Raw genomic sequence first — 21,959 nt, 5'->3', positions numbered from 1 at the left:
TGATCTACTGGGGGTCAGACTGCTGCGTAGCAAAGATTCAGTTTTCTGCAATGATCTGTCTGGTTTTCGGGAACACATGCCTAAGAGGAGACCCCCAAAACCCCCCAGCAGGGTGACCCACAGTTACGTCTGTGTTAAGAGTCTGTTGAAACACAACCCGGCCCTAAGCGTGGGCCTTGCTCTACCCTGCAGGCCCAGGTAGCATCTTCTGGGGGGGGGGGGGGGGGGGGACCTTATGAAGCCAGAGCCCTGCACAGTCTATAATAAGGTTTCATGTCTTTGGACATGCACATGTACCTGCCTCCCTTCATGTTAAATCCACGGGAAGTGTTTTGTAAGTCAGAAGTGGTCCCAGCGGAGGAGGGAGGAGAGACTGGGAGCGACGAGGACAGAGACGAAAATAGTTTGACTGCCCCGTTGGAAACTAACGAGTCTACAGATGTCATGTAGGGCGATGGTTTTATTTCGAACATTTCGAACTGGCCCTATTCCAAATCCCTCCAGGTTACTGCCATGTTTTGAGTCTATGAAGGACTCGCATTTGCTTTAATATCTCTTTCACAAGTTACAAACCTCTTGATCTTCTGAAGAACTGCTAATAATCTGTACTTTAACATTTATATTAACTGAGAAAACTTTTCCCTTCCCAGTGTGCAAATAAACTTTTTCACAGATTCTTTTTTTTTTTTTTTTTTTTTATTATTATTATTAAATAGATCACATTGTCAACATCCTCTCCATATCTAAAACTCAGCAAGTTTTCATGATTACACCATTCATAATATTATACTTTTAATGTCCGCTGTGTGATCTCGTTAGTTGCGCTGATAGAGAGGGGCCGCTCTCCTCTGAACAACCTCTAATTTTCCCGGGCCGCTGTAGACCCACATAGGCAGCTCCTGAGACGAGTTGACATTTTCGTTGAAGGTTAGAAGGAATAGAGGAGCGTAATCAATATGACAAGCTAATTACCGTCGCCCCTAATGTAGGCGTCCCCGAGGGCCGACAGCCCGGCTAATGATCACTTAGAGGCGGCAATTATTAACAGGGAAACGTATTTACTTGCAGTGTTTTGTGATGGCAGACGGCGTTCTCTTCGGGAAACAAAGACTTTTAAAGGAGTTTCTTTGCATTACAACCAACACACTTATTATCTCGGATGCACACTATGTAAAGATCACAGACTTACTTTCAATAAAACTACAAAAACAGTTGGTAGATATTATTCTGTGGAAGGGGAAAAAAAAAAAGAAAGTTAAGCAAGTGATTGATAAGCGAACGGAGGTCAAGTTGAAGCTCCGTGGCCCTGTGCTCAGTTGTTTGTTAATCTCACAATCATTAATTCCCGGTCTCGTATTTTCTTTCTCATTGTTCATCATTGCAATATAATATACTCTGATTTAATTAGGGTAATAAAAAACTCTGGCATGTTCCAGCTTGTATGTTACATATTTGTTTTCAGTTCCCACTTTTTTCAATCACAAAGGGACCATTTAATTCAGCGTCACTATATTAGTGCAGGACAGATTTCAGATAACTTGAATTTAATATTAAATCAGACTGAGAAGTAAATGTATCAAACATTCTAAACATGAATAGTGGAGACGTTGCTCGTAGCAACCAATCAGATTCTAGCAATCATTTTATGGAATGTACTGGATATTTGATAGAATGTGATTGGTTGCTACGAGCAACGTCTCCACTATTCATTTTTAGAAGGTTTGATCATTTACTCCTAAGTTTCTATAAAGTATTGTTGAGGAAGTTGCACAACTGGAGTCTCGGGAGGGGGGTGGGGGGAGAGAGAGAAGGTTTCTGCTGCTGATCTACGGCTTTAATCTCCCGTCTTAAATAATCGTCTTACTTTATTTGTACAGAGAAAAATTGGGCTGTCGTCATCATCATCATCACCATTTATTTATATAGCGCCACTGATTCCGCAGTGCTGTACAGAGAACTCACTCACATCAGTCCCTGTCGCATTGGGGCTTACAGTCTAAATTCCCTAACATACACACACAGACAGAGAGAGAGAGACTAGGGTCAATTTTGATAGCAGCCAATTAACCTGGCAGTATGTCTTTGGAGTGTGGGAGGAAACCGGAGCACCCGGAGGAAACCCACGCTAACACAGGGAGAACATGAAAACTCCTCATAGATAAGGCCGAGGTCAGGAATTGAACTCCTGCCTCACAGCGCTGGGGTCATAAGTGCTAACCACTGAGCCACCGTGCTGTACGATTTTTCTCATGTGCAAGGAAAAGTTCACGCGGGGGCTAGCATTTGTATTCTTAAGCTGCTTCATCAATTGACCAATTGCAAACCAGTGTCAAAAAAATGTACCTTTGGTGGCCTAAATTAGCGTAGGTATGCAAAGATTTCCACAAGCTCGTGGATTTGCGGAGCCAGGTTTGGGCGTTGATGTAGGGACAGAAGTTTGCACCTGTCAACAGGAGAAGTTGGGTGGAGTGAGGGTGTTTCTTGTTAATTACGAGTAGGCATAAAGGTCTACACTGCAATCAATATTACGGTATGACCCCCCCCCCCCAATTGATGTATCAATAAAAGACATCTTGTCTAGTTTACTGATCAGTGCCTTTACTTTTAGCTTATGTGTTGCCTGAGAGACATTGATGGTTAAGGAAGGTCAGTTTAAATATATAACTAATATCTAAACTCATCTCCCCTGTTAGTGGGCAAATATCCCGTGACATATTTATCAAGGTAACCAGGTCGTAATTCTCCCTGATGGTCATCGTGCACCTTGTCAATAATCTGGAACAGTTCTATTTATTTTGGCGTAACATGATAGTAGTTTTGCACAGATAAAGTGAAACTAGAGTAAAGTCACTTATGTCTGTGGTTTATATATTAAGACCGATAAATACATATCCCATTTTACTTCCTCTGCCCCCACTTCTGACACCATGTTCAGCTTCCCCCCCCCATTTCTGACACCATGTTCAGCTCCCCCCCCCCCACTTCTGACACCATGTTCAGCTTCCCCCCCCCCCACTTCTGACACCATGTTCAGCTAGCCCCCCTCCCCCCACCTGCCATATATACACACACAAGTCATCGAAAGATTCGTCCTATTCATTAAACATATTCTAATTTGCCTTATCCAGGTCCTGTGAGTTTATTTCCATCCTGACTTTTAATTGGTTAAGTACTTTTGATGGCATGCACCCAGACATTGCCCACTGAAAGTGCATCCTCCAACCAAATGTACATACGGTTTTGGGTGCGTCTCTCTTTCCCCACACCCTGGATGTGTTCAGCGTGTTTTATACAATGCCCCCATTGCTGATTGTATTACAGCAATAATACAGTATAATATGAAATAGTTTTAAAGTTAAATAGTCGTCATCACCATTTATGTATATAGCACCATCAATTACACAGCTCTGTACAGAGAATATTGTCATTCACATCGGTCCCTGCCCCATTGGAGCTTACGTTCTAAAGTCCCGAATACACGGAAACTTATCCACACATATGAGTCCCTGGTCGGGAATTGAACTCATAATAAAGTACTTTTGTGTTCCAGTTGGGAGCAGGGTGACTATTTCACCAATTCTGTTCCCTTCGCAGGAATTGGAGTGTTGTGGTGTCAGCGGCTCCCCCATCCCTAGCCGCCACACTTCAACCCATCTGGTGCCGGGGCTCTAAGGGCTTCAGCTGCGGCCAAATAGCGGCCATGGGGTCTGACTAGCGGCTTTCTGGGGACCTGGAAGTTCTCCCAGCCTAAACTTTGGGGAACCGCCCACTTCACTTACCCGTTGGGGGGAATTCAGTTGGCCCCAAGGTGGCGTCAGACATCGGACAGAATCTTCGCTCATTATCTGTACGGGACACGAGGAAAAATGAACAGAGAGTGTAATAAATATTCTGACACAATGTGTCTGTGGACGTATCGCCTGCGGACAAATGAATTCCCCCATGTGAGTGGGTGGCCAGGCATCATATGGGGAAAAAACAAAAAGTCTTATCTGGAAATCCTACAAATCTCTTTGAACTCTCTAGTGGTAATTCTCAGGACTTGAATAAGGAGAAATTGCAACTTTTTCATTAACGGATCTAATATTTTGATGGGGCGCACCTGTCGTTATCTAGGTAAATAGACCGTGCAGCGCACACAGTATTTATAACCCTCCCACTTTAAAAAAAAAAAAGATGCCAAAAAAACCACATTGAGCCGGCCTGGCCAACCTGTGGCTCTCCAGGTGTTGAGAAACTACAAGCCCCAGCATGCTTTGCCAGTAGATAGGCAGCTGATAGCTGGCAGGGCATGCTGGGACTTCTAGTTTCCCAACACTTGGAGATCCACAGGTTGGCTTGGCCTGAATAGCATAGGCAAACCGAGGGGGGGTTTCCTAGTGCCTGGCAACCCCCCTCAAGCCTGGGGCACTGCTCCCGTGTCACACAGCTCTGATTGAAAAGGGAGAGCTGTGTGCACCTAACAGTAGTACACGCAGCCTTGCCCATGTATATTATGGGGATAGGAAGAGTTGGAGAGCAGCCAAGCACTGTCTAAAATTATAGCCACGCCCCCTATGCATGCTGGTCACGCCCACTGGCGGTGTGGTGTGGAAACCCCCCTCTACAAATCCTGCGTTTGCCCCTCAATAGGGTGTATAGAAGAACCACTCTTCTGAGAGCGACCCACCGCTAGTGACGTAGCGATACACATGACCGCTGTAACCATAACAACATTACACAAACACTTTTGTTTCATCTCTGCAACACTATAAAGTATGGACATAAACAAACACACATGTTGAACATTTAGACAATGGTAAAATTTATTGTCTTTTCGCTTTGTTATAACAAAACATGTGAAAAACTCCAAAACAAAATATATTACAGAAATGTCCGTATAACAACAACACTTACATATGACTCAGAAGCATATTTAGGATGTTATATCTCCAGTGTCTAAAATCTATATATGTAAAGTTTATTAATATAATAGTTTACAGTACAGATTATCTGTAAGTCAATATGACTTAAACATGTACTTGTATAACCTCCCCCCATTGTGGCTGCTTAAAGTCTTAGCGTCGGTCCGATTACCGACGCAGGAGAGGTCAGAGATAAATAAACATGTAAATAGGTTTTAAATGTTTTTACAAAACGGAAGGGAGCTCCATAAACTCACATCCCTCCATGATAATAAGATGATTTGCTTTATCGTTGTTGGGTTTTTTGCTGCCTTTTAGTACAAAGATAAGTATATATAATAAGCTTTGTTTCCTAAACAGTCTGCCGGTAGCCTGAAGAGTTCATTCGCACCTCCCATCCCTATTCACTGCTGTAGAACTTACCAGACAGCCAGGACCATTGTTACTTTGTTGCAACAATGTTGTAGCTCTTTGCAAAACTGTTCATCTGCCTCCGTCTTATCAAAGTGTACCCGACACATTGTACTTTGTAGGGTGGGTTCCGCAGGACAAATGCGAGAGGTGTTCGGTGACGTACCAGCGCGCCATGTGTCATCACGGGCCACCCACCCATTGCGCAATGGCGTGACTTGTTCTCGTGGAATTGTCATCCAAGCCCCGCCCACTTCACAAAGAAGGGAATTGGGAGGGTAGTATACAATGGTCTGTTAGGTAGTCTTGATATGACTATATAATCATACCTCCCAATAGACTTGGTTTTTGAGGGACATCCAGATTTGTGGTGCACAAAAGGGGCAGAGCTTAACAGAAAAGTGGCTGGAGCTTGCACAAATTTGTCCACCAGTTTAGCAGGGTTTGGGCACCAAGGGGTGGGACTTTTTTGTCTTGCTTTCAAGATTCTAAGTTCCGTTAAATTGTACCGAGCTGCAGTGTTCGTGAGCACCACAGACAATGCCGAAAGTGTGCGTATGTGTGTACGGGCCCGTTCACCGGACTATCCGTTGTAAAGTGCGCTTGCCACGATGTATCAATGCACGTAAAATGTGTAAACATAACTTGTGTTATTAACTGTGCGTCGGAGCTCTTAGTGCTGCATTGAACTTATTTTATTTTATTTTAAACTATGAATCGTCAGAAAAAAATATATAAACGTTTTGGCAAATCATCTTATCAACTGGAGGATATAATTATAAACACAAATATTTCATTTTAATGTTCATTCCTCACCTACCCAAAGTGGAGGCAGCCATTTGGTGGGATAGTGAATACTATATTACATTAGAATGCAGTATATGAATGTGGTAGGAACTGATAACCTCAACGAGGCACGAGGCACATTCCACCTTTTGCTTTAGTGAGGTCGCTAGTTCCTAGTACATTACTGGGCTGAATTTTGGTTTGTTTGAGGGTTTTTTTCTCTGTTTTAAATCCAAATACTGTTAAACATTTGAAGGTGTCTCGCGCTACTATCATCTTCATGTGAAAAAAAACAACCAAATTCGGTGATATCACGAAACACATCTGTGTTCTGAGCTTATAAACTCTAAACAATATTTAGCTTTTTTGGGTGTGTTTATCCTTTAGAGCCAGAACTATTGTAAAACAAAAGTTTCTAAACACAGATTTTATTTTCTGCCTTGTTTAAATAAAAAAAACCTTTATTTTTAAATATTTCAATAACAAACTAAACACTATCTCTTTACCAAACATTTTGGACAAATTAAGTTCGCTTTTAATTTTTGATTATTTAAAACCTGAACTAATTTAATATAGCTGCTACTATGATCTGTCGTAACCTTTAAAATCATTTGGAATACAAATGATATTACAATATATATGATGTCCGTCATATAATCCTTCTAAATGGTACTTAGTGATTCCATCGCTTATGTAATCGTTAAAACGTTTATATTATAAAGTTAACTTTCATCTAATACTGTACATAGCAATATTTACATTTATCAGAGTTTTGTGGCCTTTATATCACTGCAGAAATCCATGGGGATTTCTAATAGCTTTATAATCTACATCTAAATGACTATTAGCTTGTATGGTAAATCACAGACTGTGGTTATATCTGGGTCTGAGTTCACCAATAATATAATAACTTTTTCCCCCATGAACGGTAACACTACCTGTAGGGGAGTTAACCTGGTTTCCCCGGTGAATGCAGCCAGTCCAGTTTTAGTTGGTGGTTTTCATTTTGTGACAGATATTAGAATAGATAATTCTACAGGTATTTGTAAAGACCACTAACCCTAATATACATATGTATCCCCACATCAAGGGAATCTTTTTTTTAATATTCACAAATTACAGGTTTCCATACAGTGACAATTGACCTATACCCCTGGTCCGTTTCCACTGAGCCATGTTCACTGGTGAACACAGCGTAAAACATCATACAGGGTAGGTATCGGTAATACGTCAGTGGTTTTCTCTTCTCCAGCGTTCACTACGAATACTGTGGGTATAATGAACACATTGCCCATAGGAATGTGTCATCCTGATGATATTTATGCTGCATTCACCGTGCAGCTGAACGCAGCTCCGGCAGAATTGGCCACTGGCGCATGGAAAGCCCTTTCTTATTGGTTATATTGGTTAATACCTTGTAATACAAGACGTATTTTCACTTGGGTTAAAGTCAAGCGGTTTTTGAATGTTCTGGACAGTCCATTGTCGTCCGCATCTGATTTTCGTAACCAGATCATTAAACGACTTTTGTGTGTTTGAGACTTTTGTTATGTGTTAGTTTGTACCTCTGTTCCGCCGTAGCGTTACGAAATGTTTTTCAGGACCGTTCCAAACCTTAGCGCTAATCGAAATTCTCCAGATCAGTGCGATAAAGCATCATTTTGGTAGACCTGAGCGAGTACATTCTCCCCTTCTCCGGCTTCCAGTATAAGCCTTGTCCTCGTCGTCTCTCTGCTTTCGCCCTTGTTTTGGGTTTCACGTACTTCCCGTTGAGATTTGTCCCACCGCAGGACGCCTTCCACCATCCGCCTGCAACATACAGTCACTGTTACGCCTTTGTATCAGCGAGTCATAAATCCTACACGTCGGTATTGTCCCATCTGTCAGTCAGTTACCAAACCTCCCAGACTCTCTCTCTGCTCCCATATATTTAACTTAATGGCCACATTACCCCACTGCAGTATCGGTAGCCTTGCCTCTTGTGGAACTTTATACTGGGGCATTAATTACTGGTTATTATGGATACTCCCATGGATGAGAGTTGCCCTGATTACATTGTTTTACTTATTGAGGCTATGCTGGTTTTCTGCTATTTTTGTTTTCTTGGGCCACCAGGTGGCGCCCTTACCTGATGACGTTTCCGCGGGACACTTCAGATGTTGGGAGTGGCGATCGCAGGTAGAGAACGGGAGCGGCGTATATTCCGGCAGAGCGCTGGGGATGTTCCCTAGAACCTGAGAAAGTTGCAGCGTGTAGCTCGTCTCATGATTCCCGAGTGTGAACAGATAATCCACAAAGCGTCTGTTGTACTTCCAGTCCTGGAGCTCGATGTGGAGGATGTAATCCCCCTGCTGGGACAGGGCGTAGATCCTCCGCAGTCCCAGCCAGAACTCGCCTAGAAAACAAGACGAAAATCCTCAAGGGAAAGAATAGATAAAGTCTCCCAGTTCTCTCCTTTGTGACTGTTGTCTGCGGGGGGCCGATTCAGGCTGCACCCTTGTCTGATATGTTGCAAGTTGAATTTAGTTTTATTTAGTTTAGTTTAAATATCACCTATACACAGTGGATGCTTCTACTTTCCTGGCGGAGTAAATATTCAACACAGCCAATCAATTCCTTAGGAACTATAAATCTCACATAGATAGTTCATTGGGAATTGATAAGCCGCATTCTCCCACCAAAAATTGTTTGCTTCTGCGGTGTGTGCGTCTATACTGCAACACTGGAGACATGAGTTCAATTCCCGACCATGGCCTTATCTGTGAGGAGTTTGTATGTTCTCTCTGTGTTTGTGTGGTTTTCCTCCAGGTGCTCCGGTTTCCTCCCACACTCCAAAACATACTGGTAGGTTAATTGGCTGCTAACAAATTGACCCGTGTGTGTGTGTGTGTGTGTGTATGACAGGGACTGATCTGAGTGAGTTCTCTGTACAGCGCTGCGGAATTAGTGGCGCTATATAAATAAATGGTGATGATGATACTGCGTCCATTCAGACTTTGCAGTCGCCTACACTAATTATGAATACGTCGCAGTAAGGCAGCGGCTAGCTCTGTTACCTTGCATCTATGGGGCTTTGGGTATGATACTGTCACAAGACTACTTGACTTGTGCATGTGTTTGTGTGCTTATGGTTGAAAATTTAGATTGTAAATTGAAATGAATGTAGGGGCTAATATGTATGTATAAAATTCTGCAATTGTACAACTCTGTGTTTATTCCTACTACAAGTATGAACAGGATGGAAACTTGCACTTTTCTCACAAAACAATTGTGCTTGGCCAATTAAGAGCATAGTTACGGTTTCAGTGCTAATTATGCAGCGTAACTTTGTATCGCCAGGTTTTCAGGGCCCACGTTTTATTCTCTAGATCTATCTGCAGTAATGGACTTTCATAACAAGGACATGTAGTAGCAGTTTCACACTGTACATGAGTTTTGACCCAGATGAGGACCCTGATCCTGTGCCAATGACTGCAGTTTTTGTTGCATAAGTTAGTTTTGGGGCTAAGAGCAGTGATTTATTAACCAGTGTACACAAAGGCGTTTCAGTCTGACCCAGCAACGTCCCTCGTGATTGGTCCTCAGCGGTTGAACGATGGGGTTTGAAAAGCATGTTTGTGTAATATGTGATTTATATAGGAAGAAATGGAGAACTTACATTGACTGTATGATGCAATGAGGACAGTTGGGGTTATCAGTGTGTCATACAGTAGTTGCAAATGTGTATTTAATAATTTTATTTTGGGACTCCCGATATAATCCCTTATTTTTAGTAGGTTACGATTGCATAGAATCCTATGGTGCAAATTGTGCATTGAACGTTGTAGTTAGTGACCAGTTTCATCATATTAAATGTGCCCCTTTCTGTTCTGCATTACGAAGTTCTGCAGCTCATCAATGAAAATGTCTGTTTTGCCTCTTCTGGGAATTGCTACTTATTAGATTTACTTACAGTGCAACATTGGAGGGATTTGAGCCATAAGAGATTACAATATTAACTCACCAGCGAGGTCGCCAAAACCATTTGTGTAATCTTCCCACGTCTGGTTAAACTCCACAGACCCATCTGCTCGTCTCTGGATCACGGTCCATGCAGCGTCTTAAAGAGACAAAGATTATTTGTGACAGACGTTCGTTGAAATGATCGAATAAATACAGGACAAGGGCCGGCAGTGGTTGTATATAGAGGGATTGGGCAGGTACAAACAAGGTCCCTGAAAAATAATATTTCAGGGATCAGAGTTTGTAATCTGAGGATAGTAGAGGTTTGTAATATAATGATAATTTATTGTTTATAATGCAAATAAATTATTGCACAAAATATTGACACATTAAAAAAATACAAATAAAAAACACAAAACATTGTTGCGTTCTTCATAACACCACTAACTCTAAACCTTCCACCCGACTTCAACTACCAGAACTTTGGCGGTGCTCCCACTACTGGCGTAATATTCCCACCCAAAAACAGAAGCTTTCTGCCTGACATTTCTATTTCTGTTGATAACATGACCATAAATCCCACCCCACAAGCTCGCTGCCTAGGTGTAATCCTTGGCTCACAACTGTTGTTTATTCCTCACATCAACTCTATACCTAAATCATGTTACATACACCTAAAGAACATTTCCAGAATACGCACATATCTCACACAAGACACCGCAAAAAACCTTAATTCATGCACTTATCTCCCGCATTGACTATTGCAATTCCCTCCTTACTGGTCTTGCCAAAGTCAGACTTGAACCCCTACAATCTATTTTGCACAGTGGCTAGATTGATTTTCCTTGCAAACCGTTCTTCCTCTGCTGAGCCACTCTGTCAGTCTCTACATTGGCTGCCTGTATTTCAACGCATCCAATATAAAATTCTTCTAACATACAAGGCCATCAACAAAATTGCACCGACATACATTTCCTCACTGGTCTCAAAATATCTCCCTACTCGACACCTCCGTTCTGCACAAGATCTGCGTCTCTCTTCCACTCTCATCACATCCTCCCATTCTCGGTTAAAGGACTTTTTTCAGGCTGCACCCACTTTGTGGAATTGCCTCCCTCGCACAGTAAGACTTTCCTCTAGTCTTCAAACCTTCAAGCGTTCTCTGAAAACCCACCTCTTCAGGCAAGCTTATAATATTCCTCAACCACCATCTTTATCTTCCTAGGTTACCCTATTGCCATCCTCTACACTGCTAACACAAAACAACAACCCTCTGACCAACATTGCCACACACACAGCCCACTCAGTACTTTTACCTTTGCATTCTAGCTGGTCCATTGTGCAATATGATGTAGCACATGTCCTTGTGTTTCAAACTCCCATTGTCCTATAGTTTATAAGCTTGCGAGCAGGGTTCTCTTACCTCTCTGTCTGTATGTATTACCCAGTATTGTCTTATTAATGTTTGTTCCCAATTGTAAAGCGCTACGGAATTTACTGACGCTATATAAATAAATGATGATGATGATGTGTAGTAAAGGGTATGTGCATTCTCAAGATCCTCTAGGGATCATTAAGCCTTGGCCATGATAGTAATGGGTAATTGTTTCTTACCTGGTGTCATTTCACAGTATACAGGGAATTCTGTGCTTTTGTTGGGCCTTATCACGTAGATACCGCTTGTCCTCTCGCCCTGGTTGTAAATGTCATTGCAGTCTCGTGGTTGGTCTGAAATGTTCAACGTTACAGTAAAATCCTTCAGTGACCTACGATGTATTCCTAATATTACATTTACAAGTTGTGTTGTAAGTGAAGGCTGCACGTGCAGGAGTACAAGACATTTAACTATAAATAATTGCTGAAACCAGTCTCTGTGCCAGATGGTTACAATTTCTGATGGAAGATCTGGTCATCCGTCGTGTTTATGTGACCCCAAAGGTGGAGAAGCCCTCTTCTAAATGTACAGGTCAGATAAGGCCTACTTATCTACAGATATGGCCCATCATTGGGGACAAACAGTTGGATCTGTCCATGTGTAAAACCCATTTTAAAGAATATCAAAGTGTGAACCAATATTCTAAATATCTATTGTGAGATCATTTTACCGTTTGGCTCCTCGGCCGGATGCGTTGAGTCATTTGAATGTACAGACGAGTGTCCGTCGAGTCTTTGGTCGCCTGATAAATTCTTTATGCTGTTCGGGAAGCTGACGTTGCTGAGCTGTAAGAGAGGATCAGACAGTGATTAGGAAACGTTCTAAGGCATCAAACGTGCCCTGAAAACTCATCATTTCATCAACGCCTTCCAGCCCTCCTGCTAACTGCTAGCTCGTGGTTTGCCCTGACCCCGATTGTATGGAGCTCTTGTGGGACCTTATAAATAAATGTTATTAATAGTAAATAATTTGCCCTAGTTTGAATTTTTTTGTACTATTTTCATTTTGTATTATTACCTTATCTTCAAGGTCCTTTATTTGTCCGTTTTGGTAATCGAGTTGCGTGTTTTGATCGTTGACGACTTTCAGTAAACGTTGGATGTTAACTTCTTGTTGCTCCACGTAATGCTGAAACACAAAGGTTCCTGTTATTCTTTTCCATTCATGACTATAATATATTTCCAAAGTTCTCTTATTCCTTGTCGGGCAACGTGAGATGCTCCAGCTCTTGTTAAACTGCTACTGCGCAGTGCCCCAGTCACTTACAGACTGGGCCTATATACAGTACTGCCAGAGCATGCTCCCTATGTTCCTGAGACGCATCCTGTGACATCATCAAGCTGCCAGCATTCGGCGCATTGGTTCTGAATGATCACATGTGCTCAGTCACATGAACACCAAGTTTTATAGCTGATTTTCCCATTTTGCTTGTATGTTAATACATTGCAATGAGACTTTTACCCAGGATGTAGACTACATGGCCCCCCTGTGCTACTTTAACAGCCGCCACTCTTCTTGGAAACATTATTATTAGATTTTAGAACATGGCTGCATCCAGTCAGCTACAAGAGTATTAATGAGATTGGGCAACATGGTCTCACTCACAGTCTGTGTTCCAATTCATCCCAAAGGTGGTCGATGGGGTTGAGTTCAGGGCTCGTTGCGGGTCAGTAAAATCCTTCCACTCCAAAATCGGAAGAACATTTTTTGATGGACCTCACTGAGTGCACGGGGACATTGTTCAAAAGGGTGTGGTAGAAATTTGCGAAGGTGATAATGGCGAAAGCAGTTACAGCGACTGTAAAATTCCGATTGCTGTAATTCCAAGATGCTGTCAATTTCTACTGAATGAAAAATTGACTGAAGATCTCCGGCATTACAACATCCCGTCCCAGATATTAACGTCACTTTAAATCGCGAGTCTTACATTTATGCTATTTAGAGGGCAATGCGAGTACCCGAGGGGTGTGTAATGTATTTTAGAAAGGCCTGGATAGTAGACACCAGCCGGGTCCTCACATTGCCCTCTTAATAACATAAATGTAAGAGTCGCGATTTAAAGTGACGTTAATGTTAGTGACAGGAGGTTGTAATGCCGGAAATCTTCACTATCACTTTTTCTAGTTTGGAACGCTGGCATCCTATGACCGTGCCACAGTGACAGTCACTGAGCTCTACAGTACGACCCCTTGTTCTGCTAATGTCTGGCTTGAATGTTATGCTCCTGTTGGCAATGGGTGAGGCTGAAATGGTCAAACACATGCCAGACACACTTTCAATAACATTAAGTTTGGAGTATTATGTTCTGTATGAAGAAAACTCAATTGCTTAAGGAATTAAGCTGTAAAATAAAATATGGTTATAATAGTATTTTGTTATAAAATAAAACAACAAGTACAGTTATGGCTTCAGAAGATCTGTGTTGAATTAACTGTTTTTTTTTCAATCATTGTTGGTGATAAAGTAACTCATTCTGTTCCCTTTCACTGGTAAACATTTACTTCTCGATACAAACAAACGTGCTCCTGAGCGGAACATTCCGTCTTCTGTTTAGTTGTAGATCCCTCAGTTAACTTTTAAGAAGCGATTTGGTAAATAATATATCAAGCTGCCGATATTATATTAAAAAGTGCCTGTTGTCTGCAGAGTGGGGGGCATATATTTCCGGGGCTGAACCAATATATTATTTTTGACCACTGCAGTTGATTTTGGGCTGCGATATCGGACCAAATTGCCTGAGATATCTATTGTATTGTCCCAGTGTTTGGGGTTAGCATTAGGCAATAACGTGTTATAACTTACAGAGTAGCCTCCTGCTGTGTCTTACAACAGTCTTGTATTGCCAAGAAATATTTGCCATCTGAGTATACAAAACGTGTTTTCAACTATTCTTCTAAGATATATATAAATGTTCCGCAACCTTGTTTGAACTTAAAATATTTAGGAAGAGTGATTACTCGGGGAGAATAGCTACATGAATTTCCTATGAACCTAAACTGACTGATAAGAGCCCATTAGCCTCTTAACTAATGTAAAATACCACATTTTGTAACAACTGGACTCCTAGAGCAATCAGTTGAGCAATTTGGTGGGTTTTTGAGAAATTACCTTGTCGTAATTAGTTGTTTGATTGCCAAATCAACCAGCTAATCAGACTCCGGGTGTTTTGTGAATGAGAATAGGCTGACAACGGCAATGTGTGTTTGGTCATCAGCCAATCTGCTTGGGCTCCGTGTATTCTGTCTGTTGGGCGATTAATTTGATCCAATGTATATGAAATTAAATTAGATACGTGGACATATCTGGATCTGTTTTAAATGCCTTAAACTTCACCCAGAATGTAATGTCACAAACAAACGTGAATTCGTATAGCATTATACCTTACAGCTGGTGTGTAAATTCCAAATTGGCATGTAACATTTAAAGGGACATACTCACAGACATTTGTTACTGCTCAACCATAATTGAGATATGGAAAAATTAAGATTACACCATCTCCTTCCAACGTGGAAATAATGAAATGCAGTCGTCGCCATCCGCTCGGTTTAATCTCATGGTGATTTTTTTTTGTCTTCTACAAATCTTACTAAATACATTGCTTTATTCTCCCTGCTCCCTTCACTCCTTTTCAGCCATGTTTTTATAGTGTAAGGCAGAGTTAGGGTTGTTTTCCTGTTGTCTGGATATAGTTCCAGGCTATGCAGAGAATGCAGCAGAGCTTCCTGCTCATATTATGACTTTAAAGAACAGAAGGAAGCAAACGGATAACAGAATATATTTAGGAAAGTTTCAGGAGGACACAAACAAGTAAATAAACAGTCATCTGAAGGTGGACGACTCTGTTAATAGTTTGCACTTACTTTCAATGTAGCTAACTCCTTGTGGTCCTGTTCTCCTTGAGGTCCCTCCGCAATTTGATTCAGCTTCTCCTCCAGCCTCACGATTTTGGACTGAAGCTGGACCTTGTCTCTCTGGAGATATTCTATCTGGGAGTAGATTTTGTTAGACAAGTTCTTCAGCTCCTCGTTGTTCTCTTGTAGCCTCGAGGTTTGCTCAATCAGTTCCACCTCTTTCTCCCGGATCTCGTTGGTCTGTTCCGAAAGGTCGTAGAAGGACTTGTCGAAAACGTTGAGTTTCTGAAAGATCTCGTTGATCTGCCCTTTGGTCTTGTGGACAAAATCTTTCAGGCCGTGACCCAGCTGCAGAAGACCGTTGGCTAAAATTCTGACATCGTCCAGCATAGCAAATCTAGATTTGGATTCTGTGGGTAAAGAGACGAAGTCCGACTCTTCTTCTTTTTTCTCGGTGGTAGCAGAGAAAACCAGAGGGAGAACGAACAAGAGAATTAGTTTCATCTTTCCTGCTTTGGGGGGAGAGCTTCTGTGCAGTGTGTGTCCGGCTTGCCTTGTAATTGACCTATATATATCACAGAGAGCTTAACCACAGACAGTGCCGTAGTTGATAATTAAACAAGACATTTGAACCAATGTAACCTCTTCCTTCTTCTTGGTGAGGACCTATCACTCAATGAACTGTGACACAATCCCAGACAAGGAAAAAGATCTATTCCGTCTAATGACTCATTTCAAAATAACCATTGACAAAAAAACAAAACAAAAAAAACCACCTTGTCCTATTTCCAATTATATTTTATCTCGATGCAAGAAATGTGTCCTGACGTCTTTGGGGCAGTTTGACGCATTCTATACTTACAGTAATCCAGCATGGAGAACAATGCATTATACGGAATGCTATTTTAAGATTGCAGAGAAATTTGTTTTTCTTTTCCAAGGACACGTGAAGAATTTGTGGTATCCTGTCTGTTGTCCCTTCCGGCCGTTAGATATGGGTTTATTTTGTAATACGTTTCCTGCTCCTTGATGCAATGTCTGTATTGCACATTGATGTTGTATTTGTACGTGGAATTTTTATTAAAAGTGTGTATAATTTATTTGTAAGTATAACGTTAAAGAAGACTGCGTTTTTATCAGTTTTGTGTGGATAACGTATACGCACAGCAGTCTCTATTAGGCTTTTTTTTCTAATTGTATAAGGCAGGGTACACACTACAGTGTTTTCAGAAGATTATCGGGCCAATCAAACGATAAACGATCAGTTGGCCTGATATCACATTAGTGTATACACTGCGACAATGAACGATTGTCGTTCCAAAGCTCATCATATCGTTGAGCGGGATTTTTAAACTGAATTTAAAATCTCTATAACCGATGAAACAATGTCGTTCCAATCCTGCAGTGTGTAAGCACTCTGCAGCCGCAGTGTCCATAGATCTCTATGGAGTGTGCAGAGTCACCATCTTTTCAGCCGATGGTTATGACAGATGAAGAGCACAGATCTGAAGGTAAATCTTGTAAAACGTGTACAGTGTGTACACAGGAATCAGCTGCTGATCGGGACTTTTTTTTCCCCCCCTGTTGCTGGTAAAGTTGCTAGAAATAATGCACAGTTAGAATTTTCCTGTAATGTGCACCCAGCTTAAAGCACAAAGGAAAGTGTTGCAGGATATTAATCAATTGTTCTATAGCACATTAAGTGTCCACATATTCTATGGACCGAGGACACTACAAGGAAGTGAAGCATAATTTCTCCACTTTTGTTTTGGATGCGACAAGAGAAGCCGCTTGTTTAGACAAACACATGGGGGTATATTTACTAAACTGTGGGTTTGGAAAAGTGGAGATGTTGCCTATAGCAACCAATCAGATGCCAGCTATTATTTATTTAGTACATTCTACAAAATGACAGCTAGAATTTGATTGGTTGCTATAGGCAACATCTCCACTTTTTCAAACCCGCAGTTTAGTAAATCTAGCCCTTATAGTCGTTTTTCTCTCAATGACTTGTCCTGTTTCACTCTGATATCAACAAGCAACAGCTGTATTATTAGCCGATCGTGTTAATATCTGTATTATCTCCAATTTGAGCCTGGCTACATGAGATATTACCAGGTCAGATATGACTGCTGCGTAAACCTGGCCACGCACAGGGCGATTCGGTTGGTCGGCGGCAAGTGACCGGATCATTGAGCAGTTTAATGACACAAACAGCCACACGTCACTACCAGCCTGACTGGAGCCTGTTAGTGTGATGGACACACACAGACTGATCCCATCCTATAGATGTACACAGCCCCACACGCTGCGGCGTTGGGCCAACTGCGCGATATCTGCTCTACTACCGCAGTATGTGTGACCGGAGAGAAGCTTAAACTAGGACAGTGTAACCTGTGACACTCCAGCTGTTGTGAAACTACAAGTCCCAGCATGCTTTGTCAATATATAGCAGCTTATTGCTGGAAGGGTATGCTGGGACTTGTAGTTTCACAACACCTGGAGTGTCACAGGTTAGCCAACACTGAACTAGGAGTTTAGTAACATCGATTACACCTGTAACACAAACATTTTTCTGATAATATCCATAAAAAACATATAAATACACACGTGGTGTTCATGTATATAATATCTGTATAAAGAGTGAGCTCTGATGTCATCACATTAGGAAAAATTGTGTATAATATGAATAATGTATTCTATACTGTAAATGATTACACATTAGAAGTGACCTTAGATTTTTGGGACTTGCATAAAATCTTTAGGCTGTTGATATGATCACAAAACCTGTAAGTGACTTGTAATATCTGTATAATTTACAGTAGTGATGTCACAGATGTGCACTACGGCTGTTTCTAAATGATCCTAGATGGAAATGTTATATTCCCCCGGTGACCAGTTTCAGTCACAGATTTCCAGGCCCTGCTCTATACACTTTGTACAGTAATTACAATACTGTATAACAACCTCCAGTTTTACATTTATGTTTCAAAACGACTCAGACATAATATTGCCAAACACTGAAACCTCCACAAAAGGGGAACTATCAGCATTTATTTAGTTTTTAGACTCGTCTCTGTGCTTTCCATCTGTCTCGGGTTGTGACACATCCGTCACGTAACACATCTTTTTTTTCTTTCTTTGGTTTTAAATATGGGAATAAGTAAAACTGGAATCATGAGAAAACTCGAGAAATATAAGCTAGTCTTAGCCATTTCTTTTGAGGTCTCCAATATATATTCAGTGTCCTTTTTTCCCCCGTAGTTGAGCCACATCCGACCTAATACCACAACACAGATTTGCGGGAGTAAACACAGCATTTCTAGAGGGGGGATAATGAGAAAAAAAAATATATAAATGTAAACGTATTATTATGATCATAGATCTGTAAGGTGCCACAGTGCTCCGCAGCGCCGTACAGTGGGGAAAACAGGACATACATAAAACAAGGACATACAAAGTAGACAAAATAAACGCAGACATGAAAACAAAGGGTATGGAGGACCCTGCTCATTAGAGAGCTCACATTCTAAGTGGAAGAGGCCACAGCTGAAACAAGAGGAACGAGTGTGGCTCAGAGTGGAGTTTGGGACAGTTGTGAGGGTGCATTAGTGTGATTAGTAGCAGGGTAAGCTCTAAAAAAGAGATGGGTTTTCAGAGAGAGTCTAAAGATTTGAAGGCTGTGGGAGAGTCTGATTGAGCGAGGTAGGGAATTCCATAGGCGGGGAGCAGCACGGGAGAAGTCTTGTAGGCGGGAGTGAGAGGTGGTTACCAGAGACGAAACATGTTTATTTATAGACATTTATTTAACATATGTTAAATAAAATAAACTTTGGCAAAGTAAGCAGAACATTAAAAGTATTAATATTAATCAGTTATATAAATTTTTCTTGACATCCATCTAACTAAAATATTATAATGTAATACTTTGTAAAGTATTACAACAAAATGCATACTAATGCCCCACTCACATCCAATTAAACTAAAAAATTTACAATTAGAGTTACAGTTACTCACGTGAGTAATTAAGGAGTGCAAAGCATAAAAAGGAGTAACTTTGCATCTGGGCAAAACCATGTTGCATTGGAGGGGAGGTCAATTTAAAATGTGGGGACAGATTAATAGTTGGGGGTAGGGCATGTCCTAGATCAACTTTATATTTCAGTGTAAAAATAAAGCTATCAAGTATTTGTGTGCTACATGAAGAAACAGCCAGTATTTAACTTGTGTGCAAAATAATAAACTAATTTGCACCCCTTGTATTGTAACATGGTTTGTTGAGAGCAAGATTTACTCCTTTTTTTTTTTTCTTCTTCTTTGCTCTCGTTAATGACTCGGGCCCTTAGTGTCTCTAAAGTCACAGAAACACTAGAGCCAGAAGTGAAAACAATCATAGAGGTGATTGTGTTGCAGCCAAAGTTCATTAAAACATAGGCAGATCCCCACAAAAGGAGGAGATATGAGGAGGAGATGACTAGAAGCCATTTCTATACCACAGAAAGGCCATTATTAAAGTGTAGGGGGGGGGTTTCTGGGCATCTGGAAACCCCCCGTAAGGGCACCCCTGAAATGTGTCCCCAATCACAATACTCCACGGAAAATGCCTGATCGACGCTTCGGACCACCTTGTCTCCAAAAACCTGTTTTGTTATTTTTAGGTTGTTAGTTTTTACAAGTAGGACCCTCTTTACTGTTTATAATTGTACGTTTGTTTATATGTGTTTGTTACACTTCAGTGTTGGCTGCTTTCATAACTATACAGTAATAAGAAAATCAGCCAGTTCATTGGGTGCTGCATTCTGTCCAATGAAATTAATCCATCTTAAAATGAAAAAAAAAAAGGTGGTTCCAATCCTCTGCATGGATGTTAGATTCTTACAACTTTGTCATTTTGTCCAGCCTGGTGCTGGGGAATTTCATTCATATTTCAATGTAATTACTCTGTGCTTGAATGTTCCTTTTTGGTAACGTGATCTGGGTGTTTTAGTGTCAATTTATCATCGAGAGGTTAAACCATTTATTATAGGTAATTTGTGAGGAATATATTGGGCAGTACGGTGGCTCAGTGGTTAGCACTTCTGCCTCACAGCACTGGGGTCAGGAGTTCTATTCCCTACCATGGCCTTAGCTGTGAAGAGTTTGTATGTTCTTCCCGTGTTTGCGTGGGTTTCCTCCGGGTGCTCCGGTTTCCTCCCACACTCCAAAAACACACTGGTAGGTTAATTGGCTACTAACAAAATTGACCCGTGTGTGTGTGTGTTAGGGAAATTAGACTGTAAGCTCCAATGGAGCAGGGACTGATGTGAGTGAGTTCTCTGTACAGCGCTGCGGAATTAGTGGCGCTATATAAATAAATGGTGATGATAATGATGGTATAAATGCTATTACTATAATGGGTACACGTATGTGCGGGTTAAGTTTGGAGAGGCGCTATTCTGTGTCCTTGGCATACTTTCAGGAGAGAGAGAGGACGTCCACAGGCCAACAATAATATTTTTATTTTATAGTTAATAGGAAAGAAGAGGCAACATCACTAACAATATATACTTATCTGTACCATAATTACCTTTATGCAGTTGGTGCAAACACAAAAAGTGACACATAATGTTATTATCCAGCCCTCCGAGCTATAAGAATATCAGATGAGGTTTCCATCCAGTTTGGATCTAACAGTAACAACTACAGTGATTACTGATAAATACATTTTTCATGGCTCTATCAGCATTGCATAACTCGAGAGGCCTGATTCAGGGCTCCCACATATTTAACAAGGTCTATAATACCTGGCAATACAATTCCTGCTCTGTCACTTGGTGAAGCCGCATCTCGTACAGAAAGCTGCATAAACAACACTGTTTTTTCCAATACCCCGGACAGCCTTGATTGTGCCTGGCAGCCGGACGTGATGTACTCCTGTAAAACCAAACACAATCTCTTTGTCCTCATGCGGAGACACTTATCTCAAAGTGGAAATTTAGAAGTGGCGGTATGATAAATGTAACTGAAGGGGCTTAAATTAATTTTAGATGCTTTTTAAGACCATTTAATTAAAATACAAATACGTATAGCACTTAATATTTCTTTGTATTTTACTTTTTGCCAGAACATCAGATGAATTAACGTTTATTTTACACCGTGTCTCTATTAATGCCTAAGTTATACAAGAATCCAGCATTTTTCTGGAGCCCAAAATGCAGCAAAGCCTATGCAAATAACTCTGTCACTGGCTTCTACGTTGGAGACGCTTTTAATTGTGACGACTGATCCCCAAGTGGTGAGTTAGATTCAGTAGTGACAATATAACATAACGTTTATACCGCCTCACTTGGACCAACGCTTATATACTGAAGAATTCCACTTTTGATTATTTCACTTTGCCAGTAGATGCAATAAAAGTTGTTCTAGCAAATATGCTACATATAATAAAGGCTTTTTTTAGTCATCCTTTAATTAGATTCTTCATTTGTGTCTGCAGAGAAATAATGTGTATAGGCCGGAAGTCGGGTCAGGTAAGGTAATGGGTGACTGATTTACAAGGTCATCCTCACTGACCCACTGAAACAGGACATTAGTTGGTTAATGTCTTGTTTGTTCGTGATTGTACCTCTCTGAAAAACGAAATCGCTCCTA

General features: G+C 41.1%; 2 protein-coding genes across 11 annotated transcripts in view; one reads left to right on the top strand and one right to left on the bottom strand.

Moving 5' to 3' along the window:
- The window catches only part of DOCK7 (dedicator of cytokinesis 7), a 102,401-nt gene that overhangs the window by 31,096 nt on the left and 49,346 nt on the right, over nucleotides 1-21,959 (top strand). The gene's annotated exons all lie outside the window — the stretch shown is intronic.
- Nucleotides 7,169-16,127, bottom strand: ANGPTL3 (angiopoietin like 3). The gene is made up of 7 exons (XM_075181795.1): nucleotides 15,339-16,127; nucleotides 12,496-12,606; nucleotides 12,149-12,263; nucleotides 11,658-11,771; nucleotides 10,105-10,200; nucleotides 8,230-8,496; nucleotides 7,169-7,910 (listed from the first exon to the last, which is right to left on the bottom strand). The coding sequence occupies exons 1-7, from the start codon at nucleotides 15,831-15,833 to the stop codon at nucleotides 7,723-7,725; spliced, it is 1,386 nt and encodes a 461-aa protein (XP_075037896.1). The 5' UTR covers nucleotides 15,834-16,127; the 3' UTR covers nucleotides 7,169-7,722.

This window comes from Mixophyes fleayi, chromosome 8 (genome assembly GCF_038048845.1).
Source record: "Mixophyes fleayi isolate aMixFle1 chromosome 8, aMixFle1.hap1, whole genome shotgun sequence".
Taxonomy (NCBI): Eukaryota; Metazoa; Chordata; class Amphibia; order Anura; family Limnodynastidae; genus Mixophyes; species Mixophyes fleayi.
Note: the sequence above shows the minus strand (reverse complement) of the source record. Positions and strands in the feature narration are given on the sequence as shown.